Consider the following 13,885-nt stretch of genomic DNA (forward strand, 5'->3'; position numbering starts at 1 on the left):
TCTAATCTTTGTGATTCTAGGTCAAATGAAAAATTGAGTTATAAGAGAAAGTACTTATTACTTTTGCTTGGTGTGACCTCAGTATATAAAATTGAAGAGAGCAACAAGTTATGTAGACACATTTCGGTACAATATATATGTTTTTAACATTTTCAACAACAAAAAAAAACTCTCTAAAACCAAAAATTAACTAGGCTTTCATTAGTATATAGAATTATTTATTATTACATTGATATTATATGGGTATTATTAGCGTCAACACACACAGGGCCTGAGTCAGAGCTTGATACTAATGCAGTAGGGGCAGTGAAATGCCGCGGACTAGGGGTCATCTACTGAGACACCCACCGGTTGCAGCTCTAATCCACTGTGCTGAGCAAATAGTCACACAATCGAACGGACATTGGCCGCACCAACGGATATTAGAGCAACCCTATGGTTGCTCAGAATGTCTGACATTACATGGCTGCCGGTGCCAGAGGAACTGCATCTTCTGACGCAGTCCCTGACATCTGCTCACCCTCAAAATGCCTGCCAGCAAAAGTCACCCACCCAGTCTCCACCCAGGAACACCTATCGGAATTGCATGAGTCTCCATGCAACTGCAATCTGCGTCCCCTCAGCAGTAACCATCGGGACACATGCACAGTGTGTCCCAGACACATGCGCAGAGTTAAAACATTGGGCGCTTGTGGGCACGGATGTCCTGATGACTTCCGGCTAATCGTGCAGCACTTCCGATGGCAAGTATGTTACTAACCCCTAACCCTCACCTCTCCTCCTGTACCCTACCCTACTAACCATATCCCTCCCCCTAGTGCTTACCCATAACCCTCCCCTCCCGCAGCCTAAACCTAAACCTTCTAGTAGTGCAGCGTGGCACCCAAATACTAGAGGAGAGGAACTCGGTGCAGCCCAGCAGATCAGGAAAGTGCTGGACGTGCCCCCAGTGAAATCTAGGGTTGTGTTGCGCAGCCACAGCTATAAACCACGAGGCAACATCCCATGACTTACCCCTTTTCCATGCACATCATGTCCAGGTCCCCACATAACAGGTATTTTTCAATTACAAAAAAAACCAAACATCTTTTATTAAATAAATAAAAAATATTTTTTCTAAGCCTGTTGGGTTTCTGGTACCTTCCCCACTAGCTGAATATATGCACATATGTAGATTTCCAAAGTCAGTTTTTGATATATCAGATATGTCTACATAATGTCAGTGATCGCACTGAGCGAAAAAAATTGTGGGTCCCGGGGATCCCTCACTTTAAAAGAAAATCCGGGTCCTACTTCATTGTTTCTGGGTCCCATCACATAATATGGGGGGTGAGGGCAGGCAGCAGTTGGGACAGTTGTGGGGGCAGGTAGCAGTTGGGGTAGAGGTGTTTAAGGACAAGTAGTAGTTGGAGTCGAGATGGGGTAAAGGCAGGCAGAAGTTGGGGTAGAACTGGGGGTAGAGGGGAATAGGGCAGGCAGTGCTGGGGGTGGGTAGGGAGGGGATAAGTGCAGACAGTGGTTGTGACAGTGCAAGGAGGGGGCCAGGGGAAGACAGGGCTGGGGTAGGGAGGGGACAAGGGTAGATAGCAGCTGGAGCAGTACTGGGGGGCAAGGAGGAGTTTCAAACTCCTGGGGGTTTCAAATGAGGAGGGTTTTGGCCGAGGCAAGGTGCGGGAGCAGCACCATTGTTGGAAAAAGTCTATGGCTGATGGTGCACAGTCTCAATGTCTGAATAATCCTGCATGACAGTGTGGTTTACGCTCCTGGTGAGGTAAGTAATATAGCAGCTGCTTGCTTATGGATGAGTGGGCTCGGTGTAAAATCAGTCCCAGAAACCAGCGCTGTGTTGAAGGGTACAATCGCAGAGGCTGCAGCGGGAGTGCTGTATCATGCAGCACCCTGACTCCCCCTATATGTGCTTAATGCAAATTATATCAGTAGCAGCTTGTTACATGTTATAGGGTCATCATGAACCCTGAGTCATGTATATAATGGCCCTGATTCAGAGCCGGACGCTCTGACCAGAGCGCTCGCTCTGAATCAGGGCCCACCTCCATTAAAATGGAGCGTCCTCCTGGACGCTCGTATAGCTGTGGGTCACCACCCACAGCATATACGAGCGTCCAACAAGATGGTCGCGATGGTCTTGACCATCGCGACCATCGGACTTGCGAGTGAAACCCTGTGGCCGGGTTTCTCAACCGCAAGGCCAAAATGCGCCCTGCCCTGTTAGCAGCGCCCTGCTAATAGCAGCCTGCCCTGTGCTGTACCCACACTTGGGCTGCAGTGTCCTGCGGGTGGGAAAAATTGCCGTTTCTGAGAGCCGCCAGGTGATAAGATGCCGTGCGCATGCGCACTGCATATATTCCCAGAGAAAGGAGAGCTTGGGGGGGGGGGGGGACCCAGCACCTCCGTAAGTGAGGAGAGTACAGACAAGGGAGGAACTAAGAATGCTGACAAGAGGGGGCATATAAGGAGAATACAGACAGAAAAGGACACTGTATGACAAAGTATGTTTGAGTACCAATAGGCTATGAGAATTTAGCCAGAATTTTAAATTAAAATGCAAGGAGTGACTTTTTATTTGCCCATTGTGCCACTGATCCTCGTTATGCCTCTGCTCCCTCCCTCTCCAAGTGTGCCTATGCCTTAATCCCTCCCCAGGTGTTCATCTGAACCCACATCCCCAAGTGTTCATCTGAACCCACATCCCCAAGTGTTCATCTGACAGCTCCTCTCCATGTGATCCTCTGGCCACCACTCCCTTGCCCCCTTCCATGTCTCTGCCCCTGCCGCCACCCCCATGGCATCTTTGACTCCGTTCTCCCAGGCTGACAATTACTATTGATCACTGTTGACCAGCAAAGGTTCTCATACAAAAAGGAGGAGGATACTGTGAATCCTGTTAGAAATGGGTCAAGCAGGTGATGGCAAGAGCAATGTTAACTCTGATTTGATAGCGTGTATGCGCTATGGTAAGCTGAGCATAAATAAGAGCACTGCACTGTATATATCATCATCAGATGGGGTTTTTTACATCCACAATTCTACATTCTGTGGTCAAGACACTACAAGCTACAATCACAGGAAGTGCATTCTGGTTTTGTATTTGAGATGCGTTTAGGGGAGATAGATACTGGCAGCAAAGCTCTGCAAAGTAACTTACTCTATAGTAAATACATATTTTCACATGTAACAATTTATAGAATAGTTTTATATACAAATGCTGTCTTTGTGCATTTATCCCACTGTTTAATGCAATATTAGGCTCCTAAACTGTAGCACTGAAGCAGAATTAAACAGGAAAAGCTAAAAAGGACTTGTTGCTTAAACCTGCCATGCAACTTCACCACGGTGTATTTAGTGTGAACACACGGCACAGTACTATCATCAGAACTAACAATCTGCTTTCTGAGTCTCACGGATAGCAGTGAAACCATAACAGACTGGCTAAATCTCAAACCCGGTAACCAATTTCTTCCAAAATTACAGCTGGTGCCAATATTCTGAGAGTATGCATGCTGTCGGGTTGTCTATATATATCGATGCCCGGGGTCCTGTCCGCCGGCATATTAAACGTATCCCATGCTGTTGATGCATGCATCTTCACTGGCTCTTGAAACATTCCTTCTAATTGTGTCCTGAGTTCTACAATATTTTATCCACTCCTGCTGTAACATATTTTAAAGGTCTATAGCAAACAATAAGATCTAACTGAAATATTTACAATTCTTATTTGTGAACCTAAAGCTTAAAGCTCTGAAGCCAGAACTACAATAAGTGAAAGGTTATGACTCTTATCTCTGAAAACAATGAACTTTGCTTTCTGCTAATCTCTATACATACCTGGTGTGAGCAGATATCCATGCAAATAGGTCAATTGAATTGCAGTATGTTTGATTCTAAAAAGGGGTCAGTACCCAGCACACGTGCCAGACGTGGCATGCGCACATTTTTAAGTGTCACGCCGGAGGTTCCGAAAAATTACCAACTAGGACCAATATGCAGGCCTCTATGGGGATTGCGGCTGCTGCCGATATTGGAGATATCTGCTGTGGTCCCTCATTCATACATTGGGGCGATACTTAAGCTGTATACACACCGATTTTTTTGAACGATTATCGATAACGATATCGTTTATCGTTCAATCGTTGCAAAAATCATTCACTTTCTGAGTTAAAACGATGAACGAGTATCATTCATGCGCATTCACGTTTGTAGTTCAGTCAGACTGACCAACTCAACGATTTTCAGTAAGGGAATATGCAAAAATCGTTTGTAGTTCAAAAAAAATCGTTCATTACATTTAGTAAATGAACGATTTTAGTAAACGATTTTCGCTAATTTTTCCCTTGAAAAAATGAACGAAAATAGTTTACTAAAATCGTTTATTTACTAAATCGTTGTGTGTGTATGCAGCTTAAGTGTTTGCGGTTATCCCCCCAAAAACAAGTGTTTGAGGAATAAGCTGCAAATATTTAATGATAAATAGGCCCCTATGTCTCTCCCATGAACTATTTGTTCATTAGCATATATTGGGGGAGATGTACTAAGCTCTGGAATGATAAATTAGAGAGTGATAACGTACCAACCAAACAGCTCCTGTCTGTCATGTTACAGGCTGTGTTAGAAAAATGAGTTAGGAGCTGGTTGGTACTTTATCAAGCTCTAATTTATCACTTTCCAGAGATTAGTACATCTGCCCCATTGTGTCTTATATCAGTCATATAGCAGTCACACTGTTCGTTCATAATGTGACATCCTAACACCTAAGGACAGTCATTCTATTTCTAATAGATATTTGAATAAGACTAAAGGCTGTCTAGTGTGTACCGACATCATGCGCGACGGGACCTGGAGGGGTGCCGGCAACGGCATGTGCGTACACAATTGCCCATGCCAGCAGCGATGAAGCGAGACCAGATGGTAGTGGGGGCCATGATGCATTTGGCATCATGGCATCGCTAGCTACATTCTCAGATCTTTCTGCATGTACAAAAGATCTGAGGATGCGGGGGACGACCAGCGGGAGCCTGCATCGGCATCGTGATAGTGGGTACACTACACCATTTTAAAGTTCCAATGCGTCGGAATTGGCCAAATCACTCAAGATATCGTCTAGTACAGGGGTAGCCAACCCTGGTCCTCGAGAGCTACTAACAGTGCATATTTTCCACGTCTCCTCACAGAATCACAAGTGTAATAATTAGCTACATCTGTGGATTTTTTCAAAAGTGTTAATGAGTAATGAATACACCTGTGCACCAAGCTAGGTGGTCTGGAAAACGTGAACTGTTAGTAGCTCTCGAGGACCGAGGTTAGCTACACCTGGTCTAGTGTGTACCCACCTTTAGTTTGTGGCAATGTTTCCATTGGCTTTTTCATTTACTCTATATTTTTTCTGTTTCTTCGTCCACTTCTTTCAAATAGAAATTGTTTGAACAATTATTAGGAATGACGCACTATACAACTCAACATTTTGGTCACAATACGTACATAAAAGCATATGTTGGAGGAAGATCATGAAAAAGTCATTCAGGTCAGACTACTTCCTCTAAACTGTTAATTATTTATGTCAGTATATTGTAAATGGCAAATAAGGAAGTGAGAACATATAGTGTAGAGACAAAGTGGCAGATTTAGTAACAAGTAGTTTTTCAAAGCAGTTGATCACTGATTTAAAACGGCAACAGAAATAAATGTTAAACAAGCCCGGAACGCATGACATATCGATGTGTCGACAGTCATAATGTCAACATTGACCATGCAGACCGTTATGAAGTGTTGACATGTTAGAATGTCTACATATTGTCCCTGGTCACTCCAGAATAAATACAATCTGCTGAACACAGGAAAGAAAATAAGCATTCCATAGGAGGGCAAACTATTAAGCCATTATTATTAAAATATATATATATATATATATATATATATCAGCCCTTTATTTAATACTTTATTTGTTTTATACCCTAATATAACTATGCTTTCATATTAGAATACTTACCTCTTATTTAACAAACATACTGAGGAATATGAAAGAAAACTGATTGTCACTGAATGTGCTTTATGGGGAAGGCAAACAACTCACAGAACATTTGTACAGACCCCTCCTTTGCTGCACTGACTCATTGTATTGTGCTCTTTTGGAATGTAGGGAATCCCAGCTGTGCACGGTGTGTACCTGATTGTACAAATGTCTTTTTTCTTGTAACAATTGCCTGTATTGAACCATATGGGGTGATACAAAAAAAAATGTACATACAAACACCTACGGCAACATATGTTTACAATGCTGCATTACATTTAAACCTACAATTCTGGAAATGTGTATTTAAATGTGTTCTTAAACGATCGTTATCGTTCATAAAAATCGCTAAGTGGATACCTCCGTTAAGGCTACATTCACACCTATAGATAGATCTGTCCAATCTGTCTGGTGGGAAGGAAAATCTGGTCAGTTTTCCAGTGTGTGGGAGCAAATTTCTATTGTTATTTGCTCCCATTCATTACCAGATATTCCTTCCCACCAGACAGATATATCTGTAGGTGTATACACAGCCTGGGTACACACCTAAACGACCAGCAATCGTGCCGATGTTCAGGGCGATTTGCCTTCACCCTGGACATCGCATGATTGGCGATACACACTTAAAGATTCCGTCCTTCATTAATATGTACAGCCTCACATGCGATATCGTGTGATTGGCTGTGCAGCATGATCAATCACACAATATTGCATGCGGTCGTGGGAGCGCGCAAATATTGCATGCGGCCGTGGGAGCGCGCAAATTGGGCATACACACTGCACGATATGCCAGATTTGTTGTTGTTCAGATTTAGCCAAATCTCCCAGATATAGTTCAGGTGTGTACCCAGCCTTGGTCATGTTTGGTGAATGCTAGAGACAGGCTTTTATTACAGGGAGTGCTTGGGTCAGGTCAGGAAGAGCGGGGGAGCTGGCCTGAAAGAGAGGGACCCTGGCCACAATGTTCCCCTTTTAATCCAGCCCTGCTATCAGCTCACGCATGCAGATTGATTCCTGCAATGCAGGGGACTCTTGCCAGTAATACCCCTTTCAGACATACTGAGATACCCGGGAATTTGGCCTGCCTCGGCCAAATTCCCGGGATCTCGTGCATGTTTGAAAGGTACCTACCTGGGAACCTGTTTCCGGGTAGCCGACCCACCAAATTCCCGGGATCGTGTATGTTTGAAAGGTACCTACCTGGGAACATGTTTCCGGGTAGCCTACCCTCCAATTGACCAGGAGTTATGTCCCGGAAGTTACCCTGCTCATATCTGAATGGTGCTACCCAGGAATTTACTCCCGGGCTGCACCAAGCCGCTTTTACATTGAGTTGGCAGCACAGAGCGTCCTATAGGACGCTCAGCGCTGCCGCTCACCACCCCCGCGCCGGTGGCTGTGGCGCTGTTCACCGAGTCAGCGACCTTGGCTAGGTCCTCAGGCACAGAGAACCCCAGCCGGACGCCGGGGACACCCACCGGCGCTGGAGACCACCAGAGGGTCTCTGCCACAGCGGGCCGCCCGCACTCCCGCTGGACCACCAGGGCAGATAGGTAATAAAATAATTAAAATAATAATAAAATATATATAAAGGCTGCATTGTGATTGGTCGGCTGCCTGCTGCAGGATGATGACATCATCAGCGGCAGCCGGAGATTGGATAGGCTAGGAATGGCAGAGGAGATCTTAAAATCTTAAAAACTGAAAAACCCGGCTTATGCCTGAATGGTGATACCCGGGAATTTGCACAGGAGAAATTCCCAGGTCTGAGCAGGAAATTTCCTGGGTCGTATGTCTGAAAGGGGTATAAGCTAATAATCTTTCTTGGCATGCAGCCAACATTATTAAGTATATGCGAATCATATAGATGAGCAAAATAACATGCAAGGATAGGAAAAACATGATGAGCAATCATTGAATGGACCAGACAACCTAATGACCACATCTATTTTAGAAGTGTTAGGATAGTATGCAAATGAAACCATGTAACTGAACACAATAAACTCACTATAAATTGTACAACATATAGGGGCCCATTTATCAATAAATATTTGCGGCTTATTCCCCGAAAACACTTGGGGGTAACCTGCAAATTTTTTGCATCCCCAGAATGTATGATAGAGGGACTGCAAAAGATATCTCCAATACCTACTGCGATCCCTCCATTCCCGCCAGCAGCCGCAACCGCCATGGGTTTCCATGCTTGAGGGGATGCGATGCATTCCGGAGTTTGACTCCTGCAGCTACTGCCATCTGAAGATGGCAACAGCCCATTGTAGTGTATGGGCTACACATCGCAAAATTAGTTGTCGGAGGGTTACCCCGGAACCCTCCCTGGCAACAGTGGACGAACATGTGCGGTCATCGTGCCTGCACATGCACAGAAGCACGGCAGCACTCCAAGCACATCGTAAGGGCGGGCTGCTTTCAGAGCCCCTGTCCCTGCGGGTGCCGGATGGTGCATGGCAACAGTAAAATCATATTTTGCAATGCGATCTTAGGCGAATACATTTTGCCCAAATTGCATTGGAAATGCGATTTTTAATAAATGCCCCCCATGAAAACAATCTTCTGTAAGTCTGGCATACATTGAATAAATAAGGTTTTTATTTTATTTTTTTATTTCAGAGGAAAATGCTCCATCACAACTTAAGATAGCCATACACTACCAACTGAACAATTTTCTGACCACCAATGCGATCATGAAGTAGAACTCCATACACTCCCAACTGTTTCATCAAATATGCCGGATATTCTGTGTGTAGAGTTTATTGGTCACAAATCTTTTCTCCCCATACATTTATCAGGTCATCATTTGTTTCAAAGTAAAATGTAAATAAAGTGCCTGGCAGTGTCCATCTCCCCCTCGGTGTAAAAGAAATCCTCTAAAAAAAAAAAAATATGCAGGAGGCTCCCCCAAAGTCATAACCAGCACTAGCGTTTTCAGACTAGTGCTAGTTACCCCAAAATCAGGGGAAAATCATATGTAGGCTACCCTCTGATAAGGGTAACTAGCACTAGGCTTTGCCAGCCTGAGTTGGTGGAACCACAAAGCAGAGATCTGCAATGTGTGGGTAACCCCACCATGGTTCTAACCAGCCACAGGTCATTTTCCCATGGGGGTCGGGCTTGCAAAAATACATGCAGAGCCCCCTCCTGAGTGTAACCAGCTCTAGTAAGAATAGCACCAGGGATCTTCCAGTACCCGATGTCCTGAATGGCTGAGTGCCAAAACTGGATGCTGGGGCATGCTAGCAAATGGAGATCCTTGTGCGCTAATATTATTTGGTTATCCAGGTACTTGTTTTTGCTTGCAGCCCAGAGAGGTATGAGCAAAAAACTAGAAATAATTCACATATTTACCTTTCTTGTGTAGCCGTGTGCTATTGTTATATGTTATTAGCATGTTAGGGTGGGGAGTGGCAGGTTGCACGATCATTCAATTGACTATTTGACAGGTCATAAGTATGGAGTGTGTATAATAACAACACTCATAGATATGTAACACACTAATATATATTATATATACACACACACACGCTCTATTTGTATTCAAACATATTGATAAAAATTATTTTCCTATTTGATAAGTAAAAGAATGTACAGTATATATACTAATTTTTACACTAAGATCAATAATAAAAACATGGTAAATTGAATTAAACTCAGCAGTGTCACATGAATGAAACAGAACTGACTGGTTTCCAACGTTAACAAATAGTGAATATGATAAAGAATCTATTCTATAAAAGGATTACATGCAGCACCCTGGATTGCACTTTGCATTCGCTAGTTACCTATGCAACTAGGACCTGGGTGCAAGTCTACATCTAATAACAGGAAACAATATTAAAATATTTCCACAACAATTTGCTACATTAAACAGAAGTTTTGGTTTTACAAACATTTAATTAAATAATAGGGTACATACACCACCAGTTGGTCCGTGTTCTCATCTAAAAGACAATATATGTTGTAAATCAAATAGGTCAAAAGTTATTTGTTGGGTTTTTGTAAAACAGACTCACCAAGCCATGAGGACAGTCAGTGCAGACCTCCAATAGTGATCACTTCTAAAGATTTATAGCCATAAAACTAAAACCTCCATTATACGTACAGCAGCACATTTCACTAATATGTAGATGGTGAATTACAGGTGTTTAATTGTAATACAGGAATTAGCATAGTTCACCAGACAACGAAATTAGCAGCTGTATTCATGAGCTGGTTAGACAGGGTGTGACAATTTATTTCAGGATAGATAGAATAGACGCTCATCATTCGGATAAAATATTACAGGGTTAGGGTAGTGGTGCCAGGCTGGTACCCACCTCGGGGAAGGATCCCTTGGCATAGACCATGAGTAAAGAAGTCTTCCCACAACCTCCATCTCCAACTATGACAATTTTGACTTCTTTTCTGCCCTTGTCGCGCCCCTTGCTCGGCTTCCTGGTCCCATTGCTGACAGCCCCGTTGGGTTGTTGTGTCATGTTGCTGGAGCTTAGTCCATGTAGCGTTGTCGGGACACGGGACACCACACACTCCGTACCTGCTGCCGCACACCCGCCGCAGCCTCTGACAAATCTACCAGCCCTGCAGCAGCCCAGACTCACAGCCGCTGCTGGCGATTGGATGGGCGCGTCACGTGAAACGCCCAACTCATTCTACAAGCTAGAAAAGTTGTGGCTTAAAAAAAAAGAAGTAACTAGGACAGTCAGTGGCATGTACCTGCTGCTGCTGCACTGGGCTGTGAGTATGCAATTAGCTGTAAAAAAAAAACTTGTTCTGTAGTCATACAGTATATTCTAATTTTCCTGGTACCTTTTAACAATGAGCTGTTGGTGTAATGACTAATACAGCATACTGTAATAAAACAAGAAATGTGGGAGCCAGTGTTTTAAAAGACTTTTGTCAGGGTGTAACTTGCAATAGCTTGTATAGCTGTATAGACAGTGGCATTACTGTCTGAAGTACAATTGAACCTCTATTATACTAAAGATCATAAATCACGCTATTATACAATGTTTGTTTGGCAAGGTACTATTTATTGTATACGTTCATTATTTTCCTCACATCTGTTTCCTTGCTTTTTTATGTTTGTATTCTTATATATGATTCTCCAGCATTTTCCTTTATACCTGACTGGCCATTTTTGACAAATGAGAAATGTGAATTCAGATAGAAAAAAAGATCATGGTTTAAACAAAGCTGCAGAACTTAGTGGGTCTTGGCGGCAGCAAATATGGGCAACATTTTGTTCCTTCAGGGGCGCTGAGCGAATGTGGAGGTTCCTTGACGAGTGCTGTCTAGGCACACCTTAGGTTAGGACCTCATTCAGAATTGGACACAAATGCAAATGTAAAATGCATCCAGGATAAAAGTTGAATTTTGCTACCTATTCTGAGTTGCACTTCAATGTGAGATGTGACCAACTCTGCGTAGATAGCAAAATGCGCCTCCCTCCCCATGAAAGTTACAGGAACAAATGCGCCAGTAATACAATAGGCGGCGTGGCTTCATTGTGAGTACAAAAGATGCTAAAAACCGCAGTTAACCATTAATACACTGTAGAATAAATGGCTGGAATGCATATAGTTAGTATTCAACTTATTAGAAGCCTGTTAAATGCAAAATGAACAAGATGCAACTTAGTTATTTCAACTTTTTTCAAGTCCACACTAATAAACATGGGTAGTCTTCCCCTTCCCAAACACAGTAGCAAACATATTTTATTTTTGAAAAACAACTATTCTGCAGAATGTAATCCAACAGTGTAACCACATCTTCATTAATGGTTGTGTCTTAGATGCATTTGACAAGTCGTATTTGGCATGAGGCAGTCATCATCATCATTATCTAGCATTAGGCTTTGAGCACCTGCAAGACTTCCAAAAAGGTGCATCTCACTTTGTCACCAGCCAACTTAGGTGCGGTTTTCATCAACACACCTTAGTGAAGTTGCCTGGAAGAAAATAAGCACATCACAAAAAGACAAGCATGCTCACTAAAACATATGGCAAATTCCTTCCCCCCGTGTTCACTCCTATGATTGCAGGATTCATATGATTCACCTCTAACAAGGTTTGTGTCAGATATATCATTATAGCTCTAGGGCTCAACAAATAAATATATCAAATTGCAACAATATCTAGGGGTCTATTATATTATCGGGCAACATCGTCACAATTTTTTATGAATTATTAAAATGTATGGATGCTATTCAGCATTATTTTATGCAGTGACATCGTATGCGATAACACGCTGTCCATGCGATGTTACAGAAGGCATTGTTATCAGTTTCCGAAAACAATACCTTCTGTTTATGCTACTGCGCATGCTCAGTCATGTGCTTCCTAACAGTCTCCGTCCCGGCTTCGAGGTGACCGCAGACGGGTAAGTGTAAATACAGCCTGTCCAAAGTGATTGATATGTGTACACAGGCTTTATATTAGTCTGTATACATGTATATTTATGTGCTTTTATATTTAACATTTATATATAAATGTTAAATATAAAAGCATATAAATATACATGTATACAGGCTAATATAAAGTCTGTATACACGTCAATCACTTTCGGCAGGTTTAACAGGCTCTAATTGGTCTTAGCTGCCGGTGGTCACCGTAAGCATGGACGTAGACTTGGCGGTGTCACACGATGCTGCATGGACTTATGGGAAAATTTCCCTCTGTCCCTGCAGTTTTCGGGCAATTTAATGTAATTTCTTCATATAACGCTATTCTGAGATGGCGTTATATAAAGTAATGATTTGTCGAGTAATATAATTCTTTGCTGAATAGCAAAAAGCGTTAAAGCACTGTAGAGATCAATGGCTGATCTGTCAAATGGGAATTAGTGGAGAAGATAATTGCGTTATCTTCTCCATCATCCCATTGCTGAATAGGGGATTTACATAAAAAATGCGGAAATGATGATGATTTCCGCATTTTTTTATAAAAAAAAACATGCTGAATACACCCGATAAGGAGGTACATCTTTACCAGAAAAAACATACGATGAAGTCTCCTGACACTAAAAGAGGCTCCAGTCTCCCACATCATGTCCCTCTAGTGAGGTCCCCTTTACCTTCTCCATGCAATACGTAAGCTATGGCCGTGATTATTAGCACAATGCCCTCCCTTCATCTATTGCATATATAGAGTTCAGTAGTCCCACAGATGGTTTTGTACTGGTTAATTTAGGCTCCAGCTTTGGTCTAGTCGATGTTGGGATGAGGTAAGCTGGATCTGACCAAAAAGATCTTTAGTGAACCACTCACAGCACATGATAGTTTGGTGTATGTGGACCTGGCTGGAGTTCAAACAGTGGATGTAGTAGGACACCCGCCCCCCTGTCCATGTTGCATATGAAATCATGAAACCGAGAACAGAAAGATGGGCACTGGGTGCGTATTTCTGTGTAGATGTGTACAGGTAGAAACAGGTGCTATCAGCAGCTGTGTGCTAGGCAACATCACCAGCCCTGTGTTTTGCTATAAAAAGCATTGCCCTTAAATTTTGGGCATAAACACTTCATGAATCAGCGGCTTTTACAAGATGCCGCTTAGCAAATAAACCCCCATATACTCTCCATTTCAAACTGGACAAATCAATTATAGTTAACAACTTAACATACCCTTGTTTGACTGAGCAAAGTCATTTTTAATAAAGGATTTTTCAATATATTAAGGGAACACTAAAGAGGGGAACAATACCAAATGGAAAATAGTGATTACAGGCTCAATTACATTGAAGGACAGAAGGTCAGGATTAGTATAAATAAGAATAAAGCTTATCTAAACTCTCCATTTCAAAACTGAATTGGATTTTATTTACAATCTTGTTAATAGTGGGCAGTAAT

The 13,885-nt window shown here is 42.7% G+C and overlaps 1 protein-coding gene across 1 annotated transcript in view; it reads right to left on the minus strand.

Annotated features, from left to right (window-relative positions):
* Positions 1-10,607, minus strand: part of RHOF (ras homolog family member F, filopodia associated) — a 61,684-nt gene extending 51,077 nt beyond the window's left edge. The window contains exon 1 of the mRNA XM_088449158.1: positions 10,357-10,607. Coding sequence (XP_088305284.1) covers positions 10,357-10,515 — 159 coding nt within the window. The 5' untranslated portion in view covers positions 10,516-10,607. The remainder of the gene's footprint in view (positions 1-10,356) is intronic.
* Positions 10,608-13,885: the final 3,278 nt, after the last annotated feature.

Source organism: Taudactylus pleione, unplaced genomic scaffold (genome assembly GCF_031769625.1).
Source record: "Taudactylus pleione unplaced genomic scaffold, aTauple2 ptg000479l, whole genome shotgun sequence".
NCBI classification, from domain to species: domain Eukaryota; kingdom Metazoa; phylum Chordata; class Amphibia; order Anura; family Myobatrachidae; genus Taudactylus; species Taudactylus pleione.